The sequence below is a fragment of the Columba livia genome, chromosome 2, assembly GCF_036013475.1.
Source record: "Columba livia isolate bColLiv1 breed racing homer chromosome 2, bColLiv1.pat.W.v2, whole genome shotgun sequence".
Taxonomy (NCBI): Eukaryota; Metazoa; Chordata; class Aves; order Columbiformes; family Columbidae; genus Columba; species Columba livia.
Genome location: NC_088603.1, coordinates 75,764,457 through 75,788,634, shown reverse-complemented (window position 1 = coordinate 75,788,634; position 24,178 = coordinate 75,764,457). Strand labels below are relative to the sequence as shown.

At 39.2% G+C, this 24,178-nt stretch overlaps 2 protein-coding genes across 6 annotated transcripts in view; one reads left to right on the top strand and one right to left on the bottom strand.

Annotated features, from left to right (window-relative positions):
* Positions 1 to 20,667, top strand: part of RELCH (RAB11 binding and LisH domain, coiled-coil and HEAT repeat containing) — an 83,167-nt gene extending 62,500 nt beyond the window's left edge. For 3 of the 5 annotated variants that reach the window (XM_065052564.1, XM_065052562.1, XM_065052565.1), the window contains 7 exons: positions 2,655 to 2,737; positions 3,672 to 3,735; positions 5,364 to 5,502; positions 6,419 to 6,535; positions 7,600 to 7,688; positions 13,135 to 13,205; positions 18,871 to 20,667. In XM_065052564.1, coding sequence (XP_064908636.1) covers positions 2,655 to 2,737; positions 3,672 to 3,735; positions 5,364 to 5,502; positions 6,419 to 6,535; positions 7,600 to 7,688; positions 13,135 to 13,205; positions 18,871 to 18,991 — 684 coding nt within the window. In that variant the 3' untranslated portion in view covers positions 18,992 to 20,667. Of the gene's footprint in view, positions 1 to 2,654; positions 2,738 to 3,397; positions 3,481 to 3,671; positions 3,736 to 5,363; positions 5,503 to 6,418; positions 6,536 to 7,599; positions 7,689 to 13,134; positions 13,206 to 18,870 lie in introns of all 5 variants that reach the window. The other 2 variants (XM_065052563.1, XR_010470319.1) reach the window with 2 other exon arrangements.
* PIGN (phosphatidylinositol glycan anchor biosynthesis class N) overlaps positions 1 to 24,178 on the bottom strand; it is a 287,637-nt gene that overhangs the window by 168,753 nt on the left and 94,706 nt on the right. The gene's annotated exons all lie outside the window — the stretch shown is intronic.

The window sequence follows — 24,178 nt, the reverse complement described above, 5'->3', positions numbered from 1 at the left end:
AATAAAAGAAGTGGTAATAGTTGGTCTTACTTTTTGAAGATTCCTTTGTTCAAGGAATTTCTGACATCTCAGAGGCTGCTGAATGGCAAATCCCAGAAATTAGGTATTAAGGTAAAGAGTATGTGAGAATTATAGAGATTCTGAGCAGCACAGTGGTCTGTAGAGCAGCACAGGAATTTGGGCCGAGATTTGGGCCTGCCAGACTGCGTTACCACACCCTTGTGGCCTGTGAAGGACTGCAAGGACATGAAAGTGAATTGGAGACGTTCTACCCCTTCTCTCCTTTTGGGGGCCAGAAGCTTTGTGCTACCATTTTTAAGGTGTAGTATGCATGAGTAAATGGTCACACATTGATCTAGAGGAATCAAAACAGCATTAAAATGTGTGTTGTCTGTGTCTCTGTGACCTTACACGCTGCTACGTGGCTTTGCCCATCCAGCTGTTTCTGTTGCTTCTGTATTTTCAGTCAGTAGTTTTACCGTTCGAATGCTGATGCAAACTGATTGCTGCTGGTTTGAACATGAAGCACATAGCTGAGTTATAAGCTTTGTTGGTCTGATAAGGTTCAAAGCTAGGAACACTTACCCTTAGAATAATACTTGAATTATAAAGCATGTTTTATTTTCTGTAAGACAGAACCATGTTGTTTACCATGCTTTACCATAACTAGAAGTGTGGCAGCCCACAGAGTCATGAAGCTGAGATCATTCTAAATTGTTTGCTAATTATACAAATCCCAAGTATTTTTTTTCAAAGCACTACATTACCTCTAGGCTTTTCTCAAGATTAGTAAAGAAAACTCAAGCCTCTGTATGTTTAAAATTGAAAATGGTAAGCAACTCCTTATTTTAATCAATGGGAAAATTGGTATATGTGCATATAAGAGTAAGATCACTGTAGTCAAACAGTGAGCCGTGTCCTTAAAAGCTGTTTGAAGAGTAGCCCATAAGCTCAACCCATCAGCCCTTTAAGTTGTTGCCACTGTAAATAATCATCAAATGTGTTAATGTTAAAATGTAGTGGTTGAACTGACATTCCTAGTACTTTCTGCATAACAAGTATAGGAAGTTGCAGCTTTTCCCCTCCAGGTGCTTTGCAGCAGTAATGCACACGTTCTTACACAGCCTAAAATTCTCTGCCTGTTCCTCCTCCTATTATTATCCATAAGGCCACAATGCGTTCAGTACATGTGTGCACCCATGCATGCACACGCATACATGCACACACAATTATTGCTTAATAAAAATTGATGGTTTGTACAGAAGGCTTCTGGAAAATCAGGTTCCTTCCAATCTTTCCCAGTTTGCGTTGGTTTAAAATCAGAGTTGGTAAAGCAGGAATGCTCAAACAGATAGAAGAATGTAAAACATTTTCTGGTTAGATGGTGTAAATATCGCCTGCTTGTGGTACTTTGTGATACTGACAACTACTGCTTTTCCCCTGCCCTGTGGATCTTGTGTTCTCATTGCACCACTGGAAGGAAAAGCATAGAATTTGTGTTCATGATATAATGTCAGTAATTAGAATATAGTTAAATATTACAAGGACGTTTCAAATTTCTCACAGAAACTACTGATAAGTTTTTTATGTTTATTTCCGAAAACCAGCAGAATTCCTCAAATGAGACAGAAAATGGAAACGCTTTCCCTTTTTTGTTAATGCAGACAGAAAAAAAATAAACTTTTGCTGAATATGAAGAATTTTTGGAACTTGTCACTTCTGAAAATTAGTAGGTTTTCATATGTAGAAAGCATGTAAAGGGCATCTGCTACACATGCAGCAAATGTATGCTTATGTATAGCTACATAAGTAATGTAAAAAAAGGATCACCTGGGAACATCTAAGTTCAGTTTCTACATAATTTATGGGTAATAAATTTCACCGTGATCTCAATTTTTAACATTTGGCATATATTGCAACAAATGTATCTCTTCCTTAGTTTGCAAAAAGACTTGATGAAATACATTGAATGGATAATCCAAGGTTTCTCTCGTGTTCTACATGCACAGACCAGCAAGGGTAGTTGCACGTGTGTACTGCTTAGATGGCAGTTAAATCAAAAATAGCCCCAAATGACTTTGAGGAAAGCTTAGTGGCATTTAGGAAGGTGCTATTTGTAATATTGTAAAAGGTCTGAAAGGTATCACTCAGTGTGGGAAAACTACATGCCTTTGGCTTAGCTAAAGACCTTGCTTTTGCATGTGACAGCCACCTGCTATAATGAATGCCATTCCGTTGAGTTAGGAACAGCATTTAGATTGAACTGTCAAACTCAAATTACCATCACTTTAGTATTTAATTATGCATCATTATATGTATGCTTATAATACATCATTGTATTAGTATTTGAATTATAATACATAATTACTTGACAGAGTTTTGAGAATTCGAGTTTTACAATAGCTGCAAATAGAGCAAATACCATCATATTGTTGAATACGTCAGGTTTGTGCCGATCGCCAGACCACTTCAGCTTTCTTCATGCCTTTGCGTATATGAAGCACTAGCGTAGCGGTATTTGCTTAGCTTCTAATTTTGTTTTGCTTTTTGTGTTTTTTCTTTCTCTCTCTTGGTTGTGCCGTTCTTCTTCCCATGATACTGTGCTCGCTCTTTCTGCGCATCACCTGTGATACCCCCCTGCTCCGACCACTCAGCTGTTGGTGAAGGGGGTACATGAAACTCTGGTAGCTCAGAGAGTTGTTCCTGCTCTCATTACTCTCTCCAGTGACCCTGAAATGTAAGTTTCCTGACTGTCTTATATACCCAGCATCCCTCTTACTACCTGGGAAGAAAAATCCATCAGTTCTGTTTCTTATTATAGCTGAACAACAAGTGAATTACTTCTAAGCCAATGTAACTTTTAAATCGCTTATTTGTAAATAAAAAGGTTTACTGCAACACATACAGCTAAACTGGTTAAAACTGCTGAATAAGCTTCAAATAGAAAACTTAAATTGTAATTTAATTTTTATGGCTTTTATACTTAAACGTGTTCTCAATTTTGAAATTTGCTCACATCATTTTTAGAAGGAAGCTGGATATGAATATGTTTTGTAATGCTTTACTACTGCAAAACTAAATATCATCTGCATTACTGAAATGCAAAAATAGTTTTGGCTGTATCTAACTTATGATAGACAACAGTAGCACTTTATTCACTGGACATTCTGATGTGATATTTCTTTCGAGCCGAGGAGGGATGCTTTGCTAATTTCACTAACGGGTTGTTACTAATCAACGCTACAGCATGAGTAGAGTCTTAATCGTTTTAATGTCTTGTGTGAGTGACTAAACCAAGAAAAAACCCCAAGAGTCTGCCTGCCCATCCTCAGTCACAGCTAACCCAGTTCTTCCAGTTTACCAAACCGTTCTTTATTGCATGTTGACTGGTTTACAGCTGGCTCTTCGAGGCATGAGTGAAGCCTTAGTTGACAAGCGGGTTGCTCCGGCCCTTGTTACCTTGTCCAGTGATCCCGAATTGTGAGTTTCAGATTGAGACCTTGAGTTAATCCTGTCTGTCTTTTTCCTGGTCTGCTTTTCTTGTTTTGTCATTGCTAGAAACTAATGTAACTTAAAGTACTAATTTTCTAATTTTTAAATGTTGCGTTATTTTTAATTAATTTTCTTCTTAATGCTTCGTACATCTTAAAGACTCTATTTTTCTGTTGTAGTTCAGTAAGGATTGCAACAATTCCTGCTTTTGGCACCATCATGGAAACTGTTACTCAGAGAGAGGTAAGACACCTGTTGTCAGGCTGTTGATTTTGTAGCAGAAGTGGGTGATTATTTTTTTTAATAAATCTAGAAACTCGGGAATTTATTAATGAACATAGAAGAAAAAAAGAATCAGCTTAAAAATTAATTCTTCCTTTGTTTTTTTTTCCAAAAGTCCTTTAAGTTTCGCAATGGTTTGTTGGGTTTTTTTTTTTTTTTTTGGAAACAAACCAACCCTCTTTTAACTAATAGAAACATTTTCTTCTAAATATTAAACCAAACATAAACAAATAAAAAAACGGTATTTAGAGAGGGAGGCCTCTGCTAGAACATGGCAAATCCCATGCTCAAAATATTTTTGTGAAAACATTCTCCAATACAGTTTCTTTTCAAATCAAATGGCTTTACTTGAAAATGCTAACCAAAAAGTCATGGTGGGCTTCAGTTGCCCTCCACATAAGTACATTGTACAATTCTAGATGCTTTAGGATATCCTGCTTGGCTTCCTGCTACTTTAGAAGTATCAAGTATCTCGTAGTTCTTGTCATATCTGCTGGTTTAGCCCGTGGTGTCCAAGATGGCATTAGAAGACATCACAGTAACATAAAATAAATAATCCTTGAAGGTAATACAGATATGTAATTCTTCCTTGTTTTTTAAATGATGAGACTTTGGTAATAGATGAGAATTCTGAAAAAGACACCCAGGATTCTGCTATAAGCAGTAGAAATACTGTGTTTTGGTTTGTATAATAACTCTACAATCAAATTTCTTCTTAAAGTCCTTGCAGCCTTTTGCAGAGCTTGCATTCTTCCTGTAATTTCAACATACTCTAAAAGAATGTGTCTGAGGAAATGTGAGTAAGAAGTCAGCAATGACTCACAAGTACTTGGAAGATGGATAAGTTACAATTTTGGAGCTTGGAATGCATGCCTATAATCAGTTTGGGAAGAATACTGTTTTGTTACCACACAAAAATTACTGCATGCATCCATTGCACTAATTATAATAAGCCTTAGAGCACAGAGGTGAAACCACCTTCTAAAATGTATCAGAAAGTATTATTTTTACAGCTTTGAATGCAAATTAAATACTTATGGCATCTTAGGTATAGTTGAATTTTCAATTTTTCTAGCCTTTAGTTGAAGAAATCTTTTTAATTCCTTTTTTTTTTTTGTTAATACACTTTTGCATCTATGTCCTCTGCAGAATTTTTTCAGCATACAGATTGGGATATGTTACGAAAAAAATTCAGTTCTAATTAAATGGGAAAACTCCCAAGATATTAACAGTAAGAGGGAAATTAACAGCAGGTAAAAAATTTGAGTATCAAAACCAAGGAATTGTGAGGAGGAAAAAACAGCTGCATGGAAGCACCTGTCTGTAGTTTAAGATCAACCAGATTAAAACACTCTTAACAGTCTTTAAAATGTAGAACACCAAAGAGTTTGGAATATCCTGTCAGAGGAGAAAACAAACAAAACAGAACAACAACAACACCACCAACACAACACACCTGTGAATTAATAGAAGGCCCAAGGTGTAACTTCTGAAATACAGAAGATTTTAGACATACTCTGAACTGACCATAACCGTTTCTAGCGTCTTCATTCTTTTGTGTACTTTTTATTTCTCTGGCAATATTTAAGCTTCTGGAAAGAGTAAAAATGCAGCTGGCATCTTTCCTGGAGGACCCTCAATATCAAGACCAACATTCTCTACATACAGAAATCATAAAAACGTTTGGAAGAGTTGGACCCAATGCTGAGCCCAGATTTAGAGATGAATGTAAGTTGCACCGGTGGTAAGACACAGCCTTCCTCATTCTGTCCCAAAGCTAAGAGTATGCTGATTGTATTGATATGTGTTTGTCTTTACAAAAAGTTTGATGAAAACTCTTTATTTTCAGAGTTTGATATTGCCCAGTATTCACTAATAAAATTTTCATTTCACATTGGTGTGTGTGTAGAATGCCAGCACATGATGATGAGTGACTTCAGAGCCAGAGGGGACTCATCACTTTGCTGCAGAGCAAATTTGAAGTTGTCTTTGTCGTTACTTGCCAAGTAAAATGCCCTCCTCTTACCCCCTCCCCCATTGCTTCACCTGCTGTTGGCATATGAATTTCAAGTATTCCACCCATCTCAGATTAACAAAACAGCTTTTTTTCATGACCCTGAAAGGTAAAGCACATAGAAGAGCAAAGTCAAATTGTTAGACTGTATTGAAGATCCTTGTAAAAAAAGATTTGAGGAGCTTTCATGCCTCCCAACTGGAGACATCTGGTTTAGCAGGCTGAGCTCATTATATACACTGCCTCTATAGTCAGTGGAGATTTCTCATGACATGCATATCTCTGTCACTAGCTTATCAGCTGTATTTATAAAATAGAAGCATATTTTAGACAGCATTAGCAGCGGGAGAATAATAATGTTGAAAGATATTTTTTGTAAACTGTTACTATTTCAAAGGTACTCTGAGGTACCTTTTTCTTTTCAGTGGTGTTAACACAGTTTAATCTCAATTTTGAGTTTATCAGTTAAATCTGCAAAGGCTGTCCATCAAAAGCCGTTATTTGCAGTTCTTACCCCATGCTAATGTGTGATGCTTCAGATGCCTGTGATTGCCTGTTAGCAACTGTGTAATGCTAAGCAAGTCTATGGAAAGCGATTTTAAATACTTACTCCAGTATTTACTTTTGCAGTTGTTATCCCACACTTGCACAAGTTAGCCTTGGTCAACAACCAGCAGTCTGTGGATTCGAAGAGACTCGATATCGCTACCCACCTGTTTGAAGCCTACAGTGCTCTTTCCTGTTGTTGTATCCTTTTTTTTAGGGGAAGTCTAGCTGTTAATTGTCTGTTGGGGGGAGAAGATTAATACTTGGGAGATAACTAAGTTTGTCTTTGAATGTATTGTGTAAAACATGATCTGCTCAGTATGAAGAAGAGGTTTTCACAGGACGTGGATGTGGTGGCTTGACCATGGCTGGATGCCAAGTGCCCACCAAGCCAGTCTATGACTCCCTTCCTCAGCAGGACAGGTGGAGTAGAAAATAAAATTAATTTCTTAAAAAAACAAGCCAACCAAACAAAACAAACAACAACAAAAACGCATGGATCAAGATAAAGGAGGTTTAATAAAGCAAAGGCCATACATGCAAGCAAATGAAAAAAAAATATTTATTTTCTGTTCCCCATCAGCAGGTGATGTCCAGCCAATTCCCAGGAAGCAGAGCTTCAGTACATGTAGCAATTGTTCCAGCAGACAAACGTCATGACAAATGTCCCTCGTTCTTCTCCTTTCTCTTAGCTTTTATTGCTGAGTCGACATGATATGGTATGGAATATCCCTGTGGTCAGTTTGGATCAGATGTCCTGGCCGTGTTGTCCCCTCAAAAGATCTTGCCCACCCTCAGCCTGCCGGCGAGGGGGGAATGCTGTAGAGATAGCCCTAATGCTGTATGAGCGCTGCTCAGCAGAAGCCAAAACACTGGTGTGTTATCAACACCTTTCTAGCTACCAGTACAAAGTACAGCTCTAGAGCAGCTTCTATGGGGAAAAATAACCCCATTTCAGCCAGACCCAATACAGTGGAACTGATAGATACTTTAAGAAAAAGCTACAAAAACAAAAGCCATGATAATAAGCAGTAAATTAAGAAAAAGTGCTAAAAGAATGTTACAGATGTATGAAATATATAAAATTAAATGTGTTGTTTTTTTCTTTTTCATAAGTCATGAAGTACAAATGCTGTTCTGTTTTTTTTGGGTTTTGCTGCTGTAGCTTGTCTCTGTGTTCTAGAGAATAACATTAGAAGACAGAAAAAAAAAAAGTATCATTTCAGAAGACAGTTCTTATAATACCTTAACAACCTGGGTTTTAGTTATTTCAGAGGATTTAATGGTCAATCACTTTTTACCAGGACTTAAGTGTTTACGAACTGACATGGAACATCTCTCGCCAGAGCATGAGGTGAGCAGCTGTATTTACTAACTGACTGTGAGATGCAGGTGACAGCAAAAGTTGAAATGACATGGTATTTAAAACCAAAAGTTAAGGAGAGCTACTTATAAGTGGCATCAAAGCATAGCATTGACGGGTTTTTTTATAAGGAAAAGGTCACACGATTTAAAAACCAGTAAAAATCTTTTTAAATGTATTTTTAAGCTGAGGACCTCTGCAGAGAAGTACTCAGTTGTCAGAAATGCTTGTAGGAACACAGACCTTTGTAGGCTGAAGAAAAGAACAAGGATACGCTAAATCAGTGGCCACAATCTGTCCAGGGAAATGCGGATGAAAATTGGTGGAGTGCAGGAGAGAGATTATAGGCAAGGATGAGGAAAGTACGGGGTGTTTTTGAAACACCCCGTATAGTCCTTGAAATGCATGGGATGCAATTCTTATTTGGAGTCCTGCATCCAGTTCTGGGCTTCCCTGTACAGAAGCATAGACCTACTGGAGTTCAGCAAAGGGCCACTAAGATGACAAAGGGGCTGAGGTATCTCTCCTATGAGGAGAGGCTGAGAGACCTGGGTCTGTTCAGCCTGGAGAAGAGCAGGCTCGTCAGGGATCTTATCAGAGTACATAAATACGTGAAGGGAGAGTGTGCAAAGATGGTGGAGCCAGGCTCTTCTGAGTGGTGCCCATTGACAGGCCCAGGGGCAATGGGCACAAACTGAAACACAGGAGGTTCCCTCTGAACATCAGGAAACACTTTTTCACTGTGAGGGTGACTGAGTGCTGGCACAAGTTGCCCAGAGAGACTGTGGGGTTTCCATCCATGGAGATGTTTAAAAGGTGTCTGGACATGGTCCTGGACAACCCACTGTAGGTGGCCCTGCCTGAGCAGGGGACTGGACCAGAGGACCTCCTGAGGTCCCTGCCAGCCTCAACCATGATGTGATTCTGTGAATTGTGAAAAGCAAATTCTAATAAGCAGAGAGGACAACATGGGAGCTAACAAGATCATCTTTGGTAGAAAGAGCTTACAGAAACTATCAAAAGAGAAGAGTTAGCAGGAGAAGCTCCCTTGAGAAACTTGAAAATCTTTGCCATATGTCTGTGCACTCTTTTGTAAATCCTTAAAGAGAATGAACACTAACAGAGATTGACACGTAGATACTAAGTCAGCAGCTGAAAACAAGATACATAGTTCACTTGCATGTTGGGAGAATCTTGACAGTATGAACATTTCAAATGATGGAGGAAAAGATTTAATCAAAATGTACAAAGGAACATCTTTCTGGTTTTTGAAGGTTAATAGCACATCTTCATGGATTACTTTGTACTTGAGAAAAGTGATTACTCTTCCTTATGTTTGCAAAAGTGACTTGAGACAACCATGTTCTTCTAGGAGTTCTAAGTTCTTGATAACAAAGTCCCCTCTTCCAGTTATATATTCAGTCTACTAGCCTATAGTCTCATTCTTTTATTTTCTGTAGATTATCATATTATTTTATATAATTTACAGTATATAGAACTGGATGTGAATTGATTTGAGGAACTTTCCAGTCCTAAAAGGAAAGAATCTGACTTCAGAGGACTGAGTCAGAAGGGACAGTAGTGACCGGAGCATCAAAGGCAACAGAATTGCACATCCTTACCACAGGCAGCACTGGAGGAGATCTGGTATTGATAATACTCAGTATTCAGAGTGAGCTGGAAGATGTATTGTGTTTTTGGGAAGTCTAGGGGCATATCTGAAAGATGCAGTAAGCAAAAGTTGGATTCAGTTTAATTTTCTTTGGTCTGTCATATTCAACAGCAGGATCGGGATTTCCAAGAGGGAAATCTCAAAGGAACAGGCCCTCCCCATGTGCCAAAAGATGAGCCAGTGGGAAAGAAGACTGGCCTGGCTGAACAGAGGAGCTTTGACTGGAACTCAGGAAAAAAAGGAGAGTTTATGACCTTTGGAAAAAGGGGCAGCAAGTCAGGAGGACTACAAGGATGTCATGAAGTTAATGCAGGGAGAAAATTAGAAGGACCAAAGCTCAATTAGAGCTGAATTTGGCTACTGATTTAAAAGACAATTAAAAAATGTTTCCATAAATATATTAGCAACAGAAGGAAAGCTAAGGAGAATCTCCTTTATTGGATGTGGGGGGAAACACAGTAACAGAGGATGAGGAAAAGGCTGAGGTACTTAATGCCTTCTTTGCCTCAGTCTTTAATATTATAGTAAGACCAGTTGTGCTTCAGGTACCCAGCCCCCTGAGCTGGAAGACAGGGGTGAGGAGCAGAGTGAAGCCCAATAGTCTGAGGCAATGATTAGAGACCTGTTACACCACTGAGACACACACAAGTCTATGGGGCCAGGTGGGATCCATCCAAGGGTTCTGACGGAGCTGGTAGAGGTGATCACCAAGCCACTTTCCATCATTTATCAACAGTCCTGGCAAACTGGGGAGGTCCCAGTTGGCTGGAAATTGGCAGATGTGATACCCTTCTACAAGATGGGCCAGAAGGAGGATCTGGGAACTACAGACCTGTCTGATCTTGGTGCCAGGGAAGGCTGTGGAGCAGCTCTTCTTGAGTGACATCATGCGGCATGTACAGGACAACCAAGTGATCAGGTCCAGTCAACATGGGTTTATGAAAGGCAGGTCCTGCCTGACCAGCCTGGTCTATGACAAAGTAACCAACTAGTAAATGAGGGAAAGGCTGTGGATGTTGTGTACTTAGACTTCAGCAAGGCCTTTGACACCATATCCCACAGCATTTTCCTGGAGAAGCTGCAGCTTGTGGCCTGGATGGATGAATTCTGCAATGGATAAAGAACTGGCTGGATGGCCAGGCCTAAAGAGTTGTGGTGAATGGAGCCAAATCTAGTTGGTGGCCAGTCATGAGTGGTGTTCCCCAGGGCTCAGTTGTCGTCAGTGAACTTACTTAGTATTCTATCAAGTCCTGCATCCAAGTCATTTTTGAAGACATTGAAGAGTACTGGCCCTAAGATGGATCCCTGCGGAACCCATTAGTGACGGGTCACCAGCCCAACGTAAACCCATTCACTAGAACCCTTTGAGCCCGGCCTGTCAGCCAATTGCTCACCCACTGTATTGTGTGTTTATGCAGCTGTGTGCTGGACACCTTGTCCAGCTTTACTGAGATATAAAAAATCACATCAACTGGCTTCCCTTGGTCAACTGGGCAAGAAACCTTGTTGTAGAAAGAAATTAAGTATATTAAGCAACATTTTCTCCTCATGAACCGGTAGTGGCTGGGACCAGTGACTGCGTTGTCTTTCAGATGCTTAGTCCCTTCTGTCAGGTCCCTTCTCTTACCTTCTCTACTTGCCTTCAGTTTATTTTCAAAACGATTGGATTTTGAGTTGCATGATAGATATAATCAGTATTTCATAAAAATATTTAGTCCATCTGCAGTTTGTTTTATAAAACTTAAGCATATGTTATGTCTCTTAAATGTCTCTATATTTAGAGTTACATCTCTATTAATAAAATATCTCTCTTAGAGGAGGTCTAAATTATTTCATAGCCAGTCCTGTGACTAAACAAAAAGAACCCAAGGGAATAGGTGTGAGCAGTGTGTGCAATATTATAATGTGTAATTGCCATATGATACTATATTTATACCTTTCCTCTGTTTCACCCTCAACTTTAAGACTAATTAATTTGGAGAAGAGGGAAGAATTGCTCCACTCTGTCTAAGAATTATGCAGCCTTCCTGGAAGGAGCTGAGCAATGGATGGGACCTCCATCCTGGTATTCAAATGATTCTGGGTCCCTGCTGAATTATTCTTCTCCTTGATCAAAACTTCATGTTGTTGATGTTTGGAACATGTAGATTCATTCCGTTAGATCTACAAAAATGTGGAAGTGCTCCAATGCATAGGTAGAAATGCTAAGTAACAGAAATTTGGGCTGTTGTGCTTAGAAATGTCAATCTTCTTTTCATACAGAAAGAAAGCTTATTTTTTTTCACTGGAGTTCTGAATGCATTTCTCTTCTACATCTGTACTCTCGAGTTTTAGCACTTGCATAGTATTTTATCCAAATGAAGGACAGCAAATTTAGTATTAATAGTTGTAGTCCTCTTAGACTCATACCCAGGTTTGTATGCTGCTTTCTGAAACATTCAACATATATCGCATCTGCTACCCAAACTGTTTCAAAAGTTTAAGTAATACTTTTGAAGGAATAGAGTGAACAGTGGCACAGATCTGCAGATCAGGCCACATCTTAGCAATGTAATAAATGGTTTCAAAGGATATTTTGTACTTCAGCTGTCTGACAGGGATTTGAAAGAAATACACTTTTAAATGTATATAAATACACTTTTAAATAGTTATCACTTGGCAGTAACCATTAGTGAATGATCTGTATTTTAGCAATTGAAATTAGGTTTTTTTCCTTTATTGCATGTATTCAGGTTTGGTAAGACACTACTAATTTTAATTGCTTGTAGCTTTGAGATTCTTAAGTGTAGTGTCTCAAGGGACATGCTTAGCTTTCTCCTGAGCTGTGAGTGGAGGAAGTTTCCATTTAAGCAGTGGGTATGTATGTATACATATATGTACACACATATATACGTGTGTTTGTGTGTGTATATATATATATATATGTATGTATGTTTATAGTTTAATACTCTGCATTGTAACTGTTTTGCCCAAGTGTCTCTAATGCTTTTGTCTCAATGTGTTGAGACAGTCCTGTTGTGGGCAAGGCAGGGAGATATATACCTCTTCAGTCAGTTGTTTTATTTCTTTGAAAACCTGCTATGGAGAAACATTTGTTTGTTTGGGGCATGCCAGAGAAATGTAAAATGTCAGTGTGGGGGTGGTTTTGGTGTTGAATATTCTGCAGAAACCTTTAATGCTGCAATTTCTTAAGTAAGGAAAAAAAGCCTTGATTCATAGAAAACCTGGAAGACACCAGTGAAATGATACAAGTTTGCTTTAGCACTTCCTGTCCATTAAGATGTAGTCTCAGGATGCCATCACACGTTTTTCTTCGCTTCTTCTTTCATGCATAATGTTGGTAAACATACAAATTTTTAAAGGCACTTGAAAACTCTCTAAAGGAAAATAGAGGGAAGATGAATGTATGTCAAAGTTAATTGCTAATAAATAAAAGTATTGTTTGAAAAAAGGAAGATAAGGAGGTGTGTCACAAGTGAGTTTGCTTTAACTCTTTTTAAAAGCTGGGGAAGCAGGAGGAAGTCTTGAACTACTGTAACTATTTCAAAAACATTTTCTTCCTTGAAATATTTTGAATGGTTTTGCTGTTTCTAGTGACAAGGCATTATCTGAGAGATGGAATTTCAATGCACTTGAAAAACAACAAAGAAACTTTTTCAACAGTTCTTCTAATCTAATGTCAGAAATTCAATACGGAGTAGATTTCATATGAAGCGTTAATGCGTAAGAAAAATGTTGTGTAAATCTCTTCCTTGTGTATCTTAGGTTATTTTAAGCTCCATGATAAAAGAGTGTGAACAGAAGGTGGAAAACAAGACCGTCCAAGAACCACAGGGGTAAGACTTCCACTTCTCGTTTTTCTGTGCCTCCAGATTGATGTTCTGCAGAACCTATTCCATAATAGTGTCTAAGGCTTGTGACCAGAAATCCCACACTTACATATTCTGTATTTGAAAGCAGATTTTAGGAACTTTAATTCAGTTTGTGGTTGTTTCTGTCTCCAGCATAAGACATGGGGCAACACATTTTTATTTGTATCATAGCAATTATGTTCTTGGTTTTGTTACTTTCTTCTTAACTTTTTATCTGTTTGACACAGTAGTTGAATTTCTGTTCTTGAATCTGAGAGCAGGGAGCGCTCGGCCTAAGCGCCTAGAGCAACGCATGTGGCGCACACCTTGCAGCTCTCTTTCATGGGGGTGGCCTGCGGGCTGGAGGAATTGTTCTGGTCATGGTGATCATAGAATCAGACAATGTCCTGATTTGGAAGTGACCCACAAGGATCATCGCGTCCAACTCCTGTCCCTGCATGTGACAACCCCACAGTTCACACCATGTGTCTGAGGGTGTTGTCCAGTCTCTTCTTGAACACTGTCAGGCTTGGGGCCGTGACACCTCCCTGGGGAGCCTGTTCTAGTGCTCCACCACCCTCTGGGGGAAGAACCTTTTCCTCATGTCCAGCCTAAACCTCCCCTGGTGATGACCTGCTCCAGGCTGCTGTCTTTGGTTGCATGTGACCAGTGTACATAATAACAGTTTCTCCAGTGTTTAAACCGACTTACCTGTGTGAGTATGCTGATTAGTAAATATGTTGGCTTTGGGATAGTGCCACCTATGTTGTACTTTAGTAAAATACCTATTATACAAATGCCTAGTAAACCCGTCTCTCCAGTGAGGTATCAGACATATGGTGCATGTGCATCAATTCACCTCACGTGGGAGAGGTGGTATCGTATGTGTGTGTCTCTCCTGATAGAAAAAGCGGCTAGCAGACCCACAAATTTGGAAAGTTAAGCATCATTATGATGAGATGTATGTGTTCTTTTGTGTGCTTATTGCCTGGAATGACACACCAGCAGGTAACTTCTCATAGATTATTGTATAAATTAATAAATCCTTAGCAGTGTTGCCAGGAAGAGTTTGATAAGAAACCATAGATATCTGAAAATATGTCCTTAGTCCTGTTACCTTGCCATGTGAATCAAGACAGTTACTGAAACTTGTTTGTGCCTTGCTTCCATATCTGTAACAAATTGATAGAATTTACTTCTTGAAAGAGCTCAGGCAAAATGCTGGAAGAAACTGGTAGTTTGAGAATGACTGAAATAGGAAAGGTGTACAAGAATTGAACAGTGAGACCTGGTGTGGAAAAAGAGTCAGTCTCTCATGCACTAAATAAAATACCACAGCATTTGCTAGCGATAATTAGCCCGTTTTCTAGTGTAGTTGATAAATAGAGTGTAGTAAGAACTGAAGCCATTTGGGATGTGAGCATCGGGTCTGCTCTTAAAGGTGTTCTAGAAATGAACTTTAGACTTTGGAAGTGAAATAACTTTAAGACTAAAAATGTCCAGGTTCTACAAGGAATCACAATCTGGAGTGTTCCTGTTCTAATAGGGTAGTTGATTCTGTCCAGTCCTATAGAAGTCCAGGGAGAAGAAATACAAAACCTTTAAGATCTGAAGAATGCAGTTGGTCACCTTCTTTCCTCTTTCCTGTTCATGTGGCAATATTATGAAGTAGGGACTGTACTGACTAAGTGTTTTCCAGTTGAGTAGCTATTTTCATGATGAAATAGGCATTTCTGGGACATAGTTATTCACAGAATAAAAACAGGTTTATTTGACTTAATCACTCCACAGCCATATTCCTTGCTTCCAACATAAATAGGCAGTCAGTCAAGAACCGAAGGATGCATTCATTCACGCTATTTGTTCCCATGGCTTCATTATGTTCCTTCCTCAAGCTTTGTACTTTTGCCCTTATCCTTTCTGCCTTCTCTTAAATGGAGTTTTCTGGCGTGTGTACATGTGCGTCCCCTCAACAGCCATACTTGAATGTCCATCCCTTTCCTGTATTCTTCAGATACTTCAGCAGCTATGTATTTGCTCTTTATTTTTAAAGAATGGTGAATGCTTAGCTTGCCTTCAGGTCCATTAAAGGTCAGCAGTTGAGCCCACTATTTCGTCAGAAAAAAACCTACCAATGTTGGCAGGATAAGAATCTACCAACACCTGGTGAGATAGAAACTTGGTAGTTGCCCTATTAGACCCATCCTGTCTTTTGCAAGTTTACCAAGGTCTTCCCTGTACTACATACCTTACATAGTATAATAGGTACACAATAGGTAATTGTGATAAGACAGAATTAACAGCCAGACTCTTTGTGGATCTGATGCTAAGCAATTGCTGTAGACTCTCACCACCAAACCTGTGCAAGGACATCCCTCCACATAAGCAATGACTTAATGTTTTGACTAACAAGTTGATTCATGAGAATCAGTTGCATATGTGGTCATCTGTTACTTTGCAAATATTTCCCCTGCCTGGGTTTTATGGACTTTTTGTTTTACACCAACAGACTAACCAATATTATTTTTCCATTTTCAGTTTAATTATTTGTGCAATAAAGGGGTCACTACCTTAGACTTTGACTCTGTAAAGAAAAAATGAGAATCAGTGCATGTATCTAAATATACAAGATAAGACTCTTATGAACTTTTTTTTAAGAAAATTTCACTTCTTGAGCAACTTACTCATACCAGTACAGATACATTAACCTAAATGTTAGAGGTCTGTGTTACGTTAAATCCCTCTTATGAAAATATTTTGAAATCACAGTTAGTCCTACTTAAACCATTGCAGAAACAGATAAGTGTAAATATGATAGAACATCCAATGTATCTTCTTTCAGAATGTAGCTGTTGAAAACTGTAAGATTTGAAGAGAGTAAGTTTTCACAGTGTGTTGCTTCATTCTTTAATTAGCCTTCCCCTTTCTCATTCAAAATCGGGCTATGGTTGCAATCTTTTACTGTACAAAATTAAAATGAAATATTTTACCACTGAAGAAATTACCTTTTCGTATGCACGAATATGTCCTTTTTCTTGCTAAGTCCTTGCCAATTTCAGTTCCTAATTTCAGTGTTTTATATATTTATATATATATATATATATGTATTTTTTTAATGAAGGATTTCAGTGCAACTATGAAATAATGTACTGATTTTTGTTAACAACATGAAAACTGGATGCAAAAGCATTCATGAGATGCTGTTGATTATCTTGTCTTCGCTCCTTACTGTTAGAAAATATTGGTCAAATAATGCAAGGTCACAGAAATAGATTTTTTAAATAAATAAACTTTGTCTTTTTAAATATTGGATAGCTGCTTTTGTTTAACTTTTTTTTCAGCAATTAACAAGCTACTTCAGCCTTGGGTTACAACGTAGGTTACAAACTGATTTTTATAAAATATCCAGCATGAATGTTTTGACCTAAAGCTTCCCCATAAAACCAGCAGAACTCTGTGTAGCGTGTAATTCATCTAGACACTGGTCAAAAATTCGATGTTTACATGTTATTTTTGTTTATGGCTTGGTTTCGTGCTTTTTTTTTTTTAATAATGAGTAAATGTAAGGACTTTTCTGTAGGATTACTTGTTTCAAACAAGCTAAGTTATTTCCTTGGTTTCTCTGGTTGTTTTTTTAAAGACATGAGACTCAAGTTATTTGATTTTATATATACTTCTATTATCAGTTTATATAATAGAAGTACTTTTGGGGCATATTTAAACTTTTAAGTATGTCGGCTGTTGTTGCTTACATTTCTGTTTACAATAACATAGTATTAGAAAGCATGAACTTCCAGACACTCCAGTTCTTAATCTTTAACATCAGATGGTTGTTATCCCTCAAAACTGTTTTGAAAGTCAAGTAACATTTCCTGCTTTTCCTCAGATTTGCTCAGAATCATTAGAATAATGACAGTAGAGTTTGCCTAAAACCAGAGTTTGTCACCAGTTACTCGGCTTTCTTTTCTGAAGTGAGCAATTCGATTTTCTTAATGTTGCTGATTCTTGGAATGCAGTACATTTCCCAAATCCTTTTCCCTATTTACACACACCTCAAGGATACATCCTAGGCTGGAATAGCTTCTGGTTGTTAACCAGCTGATAGCGAGTATAAACCATTATTTACATAATTTATATGCTCTTTATCATGAAATCAACGGAAATTGCACAATAAATCCACCTTACAGTAGTAGTAGCTTATCTGGTCAGGTTTATCAGCTGAAAATGTAGTATTTCCTAGTCAACTGTAGTTGTTTAATCAAGCCAAAGATGTCTGGCTATGTGATTGTGCCTGAAAGAAATATTTCACTTTAAACATTTATAAATTATTTCAAAACAGCTGTACATCTTCATCACTGGCTGCTAAACAGAATAAAAAATATTGCTTTTAAATGTCAGTTTTAATAAGATGAGGTTTATCAAGAGACACAACCTGAGAACAATTTTCAAAATTGTAAACTTCAGCAAAAAATCAGGCATCATACTTGCAATAAAATGATGCTTATATGCTAAATATTAGATAACGAGGAAGAGCTTTCAGAAAATACCATCTGATAAGAAGATCTAAAATGGGATGCTTGGTTTGAGTAACCAGTTCCATTATTAGGAGATGTACTGAAAAAAATACCTAATAGTATGTTTGGTGAGACACTCAGGCCTGCTGTGTGAGGTTTGCGATTTTAACTACAAATATAGGAAGTATGGAATATTTATTAGTATTCCTGCTATCATACATTTTCCTTGTTGCACTCCGAGCCAGATTACTCCTACTATGCTAAAACAATTACTGCTGTCTGAATTGAGCTCACTGATATTTTGCAGTATTGGGATAATTTCTTAACACGTTGATCAAAGTCATAACATCTCGAAGGATCAGCATTGATTGTGTTGCTCTTTCTAGTCCAGTTTGTGGGAATATTGTGGACTCTCCATTGTCTTTTCTAGTCCATGTGAAGTAGGAACACTCAGGCAAAGGTGGGAGGAGTCACATTCATCACCACCAGGATGAAGCTTTTACCTGGCAAGGGGTCGCCCTCAGTGCCCCAGGGTGGGGGAAAACCGAACAAGTAATAGAAAATAAATATTAATTGGGAGTTACTAGATTGTGAGTCCACAACAATTTTCAGCTCTGCTCAGGTATTTGAAAAACAAAAGAGCTGGAAATTAAGGAGAGAGGTCACCGTTTTGTACTAACCTTGCTTCTGCTCTTCGCTCCGTGTCTGCTGATGGTTGCTGTCGGAGGCAGGTACTTGGGCTGGGTAGATCCTTGGTCTGAACCAGTACTGGTGTTCTTACATTAAATAAATAAGGATTGACGTGTCGAGTGAGAAGGTAAAGCAAATCTTTCACAGAGAGATTTGTCACTAGAGCAATTGCCAAATAGCCAACAAATGCTACTGTGATGACTTCTGAAGGCAGTAAAAACTAGTGTGCACAAAAATAGTTTACACCTTTTCGCTAGGACTGTGAGGGCATGATAATTCATTTAACAGTGTGTATTTGGGTTTGGCGGTTTTTTAGTTCTCAATGGGCTCGGCTTCTGTGATCTCGAAACCTCTAAACTTCCAAGACAATTCAGTTGCTTATTAAATAACAGCACAGCGTTGTTATTCCCTCGTGGTCTTATGTCACTGTTTTTTTCCTTCCCTAGCTCAATGTCAATTGCAGCGAGCCTTGTGAGTGAAGACACAAAGACCAAGTTTTTGAACAAAATGGGCCAGCTGACCACATCGGGTGCAATGTTGGCGAACGTCTTTCAGAGGAAGAAGTAAGATGGGAAAAGGGACTCCCAGCTGACACTAAGGTGGACCTCACAGAGACTGGTTCCTGTACTTGAAGTACTTGCCTTTTAATTTCTTCCGTCTTACGTTCTTGTAGTATAATTTTATTCTAACCTCCAAAGATATTTGCACTGCTTTTGAATATCGCTGTGTATCTGTTAATTTTGGGTTAACTGTGGTTGATATAAAACTGAAATCATAGTCTGTACCAAGTCCCTGTTCTGTGTTCTTGTCTTTCCAGCATAATTTTTTTTTATATAGTGGAATTTTTTTTTATTTTCTGACAGGATATCAGCAAATATCTGTATTATACATGGAGCTATTATGACGGTACTTAAAATAATGTAAATTTGAAGTCATTGTCATGAAGTAATAAAAGTGGAGATTACTTATGTATTTAAATTATGAAAGAGTAATGCAGATTTTTTTATTATGTTTCTAAGAAGAGGAGGAAGAGCCACCAGCATTTGTCTGTGCTTCTAGGGTTGTTTTTGTAAGTATTGTGCAGCTTCAATCCAGAGGAATCGCAGTAGCTAATGTACGAGACTGCTTGCACTGCATCAGTCCGCAGGGAATGCTCATGTTTCAGATGCTTTATGCTGACATTGTAAATGCTGTACAAAGTCCTTCAGATAAAATTCTCACATCTGTTGTGGTTTTTTGAGGGATGTTTTCTTTTGGTGGGGCTTTTGTTTTATTTTAAAGCACTTTAACAACCAGTCTACACATCCAGAGGCACATCCGCTAAGTAAAGGAAAAGCATTAATTAATGTTAATAAATGTATAAGCTACTACACAGGGGTCCCGGTACAGTTCTGCAGGCAGAGGAAACTTACGTAGGAGAAAAAGCGCTTTCATCTTGCACTCAGTGTGCACTCTGTGTACTGCGAAGGCTAAAATTAAGATGGTTTGTTGTTTAGATTGAATCTCAGTTCAAACTTAATTTCACAGTATTTGAAATTATGTTAAGAGAGTTTGACATGCAGTTTCTTTAAAATGTTAGGTAGACTGCACACGTGCTTTATAAAAATGACATTACAAGGAGTGTCTTCAACAACTACCTAATATTTTTGTTAGCAAGGAGGCATTAACAACTAAATCCTTTTATTCTTATGCAGCACTTCTTTTTCCCTTCTTTACATCAGTGTAAGCTTCCGAAGGTAAACCCAAGCGCATGCATAAACTGGTATGAGTTAGCAAAATATAAAAGCTCAGGCATTCTCTGACACGGTACCATTCACTTGGAAGCATTAACATCTTTGAGGACAGGGGAAGCAAAAGGAGTGAGGGAAGAAAGTGTTCACTTCTGAAACAGAGCATGGGTGGAGTAGCGCTTCAGGTATCGCCCCTAGACAGACATAATGGACATAATTTGAGGCTTGTGACCGCTGCATGTCTGTCTGTGCCTCTTGGCTCTGCACATAGAGATTCCCGCCACGTCTGTGTTGTGACAGCGCCCGCTGCACACTCGCACATGGTCGGTCCCTTTTGCACTGATGAAACACTTTTCCTGAGATGACAGACAGTGCAATGTCTTCGTGTTGCTTGTTACCATGAGAGTATACTTCTAGCAGACTGGCTATGAAATGGAGACATTCCTGAGGAATGGGAAGTGGTGACATTCCTCTCTATTGTTCTGTTGTCAATAAAAACTTTTGTATACCTGCCTTGTCTTGTCACTTCTAGTCTTCTCTGAACAAAAACAAAAATATACTGCATTGAAACAGCTCTTACAGGAGAGAGTTCTAATGCACAGAAATTCTTTAGGCTTAGCTTTTTGTCCCATAGTGGACGGTAGACTGAACTTGCTACGTTTCCTATATCTTATGTGCCTGTTTCACTCTGGCTTCTAGTCATGTGGCTTTATTGCCATTTTCATGCAGGGTCTCCTCCTCTGCTCTGCCACGCTTTTTGGGTTTTTTATGCCTCTTCTTCTATATCTGTTCAGTAGTTGCAGTGCCAGGGATGTCTGCGTAGTCATGAGACCAAAATTACTTCTTTCTGGTTAAACTTCTATGTGCCAAAGCAGGGCAGCTGCCTGGCAGCGGCTCCTGGCATACGCTGAACTTCAGCCAGCATTTGGAAGCCTGCTCGTTGGCACAAGCCAAAAAGCTAACAGCAATTTAACTGTGGATGGTTGTGGGATGAGACTCTTCAGTTTGTCAGTATCAATGTTGTGTCCTTGCCCAGCTGGCTCCAGTCTCTCGAGCCCCTTGCAAAGTTTAGCTTTTGCTAGTCAGCATTTTACTTCATTCCCATTGATCCAAGGAGGCATCAGAGAATCCCAGGAAGACCAGTGTGGTAACTGCTGAGGTGAAAATAATTCCATGTAAGCAAAAAACATTACAGAGGTTGTTTTCAAGTTTTGCCTCCTAAATTTCAGGTGTCTCTTGATGTATGTTGGTTGCAGCAGGTTCTCTTAAATGTTTATTAGTTTACCAGATTTTGACAGATTTTTCAAGAAGATTGGAAGAAGCTGTTCTGTGTGGGTTTGGGGGGTGTTTGGGGTGATTTTTCTTTTTTCTCCTCTCTATGGCACTGTGGCATTTGGCATTGCGAAAGAAAATAATATTTTAAATTACCTTTTTTCCCCTCCTGTTATTATACAAAACCCAGTTGGATATCCAGCACGGAAAGCAATTTATCCCCAAAGAGTTGTCTTCAACTGCCTGTGGCTCTGTCTAAAGAAGGACACTTTATTAATTTTTTTTAAAAACAGGCTTTATTAGCTGTGCCTGAAGTTGCATGACTTGTTGGTTTTAAATAGGGACTATGTTGAAGGTCTCATGCTGCCCCAGTGAAACTTCAGAATCTTCTTATTTTTATTTAAAGGCTTGACTCTTATGCTCTTAAGCAAAGATGATCAGTGGCCTGAAGGTTTGTGGTTGCTTGTGTGAGTGTTCATGATCTAAATATGTTTTCTGCAGAATAAACATAAGGCTGACTGATACTATGCATATATTGTGTTCTGAAATAGAGTGTTTTCTAAAACTATAAATGAGGCAAATCACTTGTCTTCTAATCAAGGTAAAGCAAGCTCCTTAAGGAAAGCTGCACATGCTTCTGTCAGTCTCTTCCCACTGCTCTTTCACAATAAGAAGAGAAAAATTGCTGCTATTGCGGCACATAAAAGTATATTCTGGTTAGGAGAACTAAAAGCGGTATCTGAATGGATTCAGGGATAGAGAAACTGAGGAAGCTGATGTTTGCAAATTGAAATGGTAAGTTTGAAAGATAAAAGCTATCCATGAGGAAAACCTGTTGTGAAGAACAAGGAGGAGTTCTTGTAATATATTGTGGGAATTCATTGCTACATATGGATGATGATTCAAAATGGTGCAGAAAAAGCAGAAGTGTGGAATATTTCTGTTCTCTCTGTTGTGACAGCGTTAATGGCATTTTTCTGTTCCAGGAATAAGCGGCTCTATGGTTTAGTGCAGTTTCTAAAGGTGGGTGTCACACATTCGAAATGTTTTAAGTAATTTCCCATGTGAAACTTACCGATGTAGATATTTAAGTAAACCACAAAGTACCAGCAAAGCTTCATGGAGCAGAAAATCATTAATATGCTGGTAAAGCACGCTGATTGGCATGGCATTGATCCTAGGTAGTGCCACCGAATTTCCTGCATCAGATGTAGATGCTGATGAATTAGAGGATTGCAATACAGTGCCAGGCAACAAGACTTCAAGGAAACTGGTTTGGTGGCTTACTGAGCGAGCTTGGCCAACTTTTCTAGCAGACGCATCCGGATATGTAGCTAATTTGTTTTAGACTACAGAGTTGCTCAACAAAGGCACGGAGGAGTGCTGTTGTTGAATAAGTATGCTAATCAGCTCCAGGGTGTTGGTACTATATGCTAATATATCATGTGTTAAGTAATCTTGATGAGTAACCACAGAGGAGTAATCATTTTCCAGAGAAGCTGTTTCTAAAGTGTTCTGCCTTTAAGTGTAATGCCAGTCAGGTTTCACGCTTACAGGTGACCTGCAAGAAAAGATGATTCTGCTTGCAACATGCAAGTCCATGGGAAACCATCTGTCTTTGGATGCACCTGCAGTACGTGCAGAGCTTGAGCTTCCATCATACGTCCAATGTCATGAAAGGCTTCCTTAGACTGAAAATTTCTAGTTCCTAAAATCTTCAAGCATGAGCCACTCTACTGTAGGAGTCAGTGACTTCAAAAGTTGGCTCGTGAGTTGGCGCAAAGAGCCACCACCATAACAGTGGCCTGCCTGGTTCCTTTCCCAGCACCGGTGCTGCGTGTTCTCCTCACCGCGTCCCTCATTCACTGGCCTGTACCCCAACCTCCAGCTTTTCTAGCCCACAGAGGCAGACACGGCTTTATTCTGCCATTTAAATACTGTGTACATACAAACAGAACCATTTGCAGTGTACTTGAATATTGCCATTCCCGAAATTATCATGACTGCGGTCTTGTGCTGCTGCTCTTTGCCCTGCACTTTAATGGAGATTTTTCCCGTTTCCCAAAACCTGAGAAACCTCTTCGGCTTCAGTTGTGGCAGAGGTAGAGGCAGCGTGATGGAGTCCCGCTGAAGCTACAGCAGCTGCAGCGAAGTGTGCACCTTGTAGGGTCCTGTCCGTCATTCTGCCCAGCACATTACACCTTCCTTTCAAATGTGTTCCAGGGGCATCAGGGAAGTGGGGACAGGGAAGAAGCAGCTGTAGTGATTAATGGGCAGTCCCCTGTGCTAAAAGTATGCAGATATTTCTCTACCTTTGTTCTCTTTAGCCTAGTGTGGAAAGCTCCATACATTGGCTCATATAGCAGGGCCCTCTCCCTGTGGTGTGCGATGAGGCAGCTTTTCTCCCTGGCCCCATGATGGACACTGTGTGTGGGTTGCTGGTACTCCAGAACCTGCACTGTGACCCACCTGCCCCCCAAGGCATCCCCCTGATTTAGGGGACTCTTTCCCAGAGCTCTAACTTTGCACATGTGCTGGGTTTCTCGCTCACCTGCTGAGAGACGGGTGCTCATATTTACCAAGCCTGTATTTAGCTCAGAGTCTGAAACCCCAACCAACCTTTACGATGTCTAGTGGAAGAAGAACATTGATTTAGATCCAACAAAACCCTTCATGTATCTCATCCCCCATCCCTCAACAGGATGTGAGAGGCAGGAGAATGGAAGCACCTCCATAGGCTTCGTGCATGGTG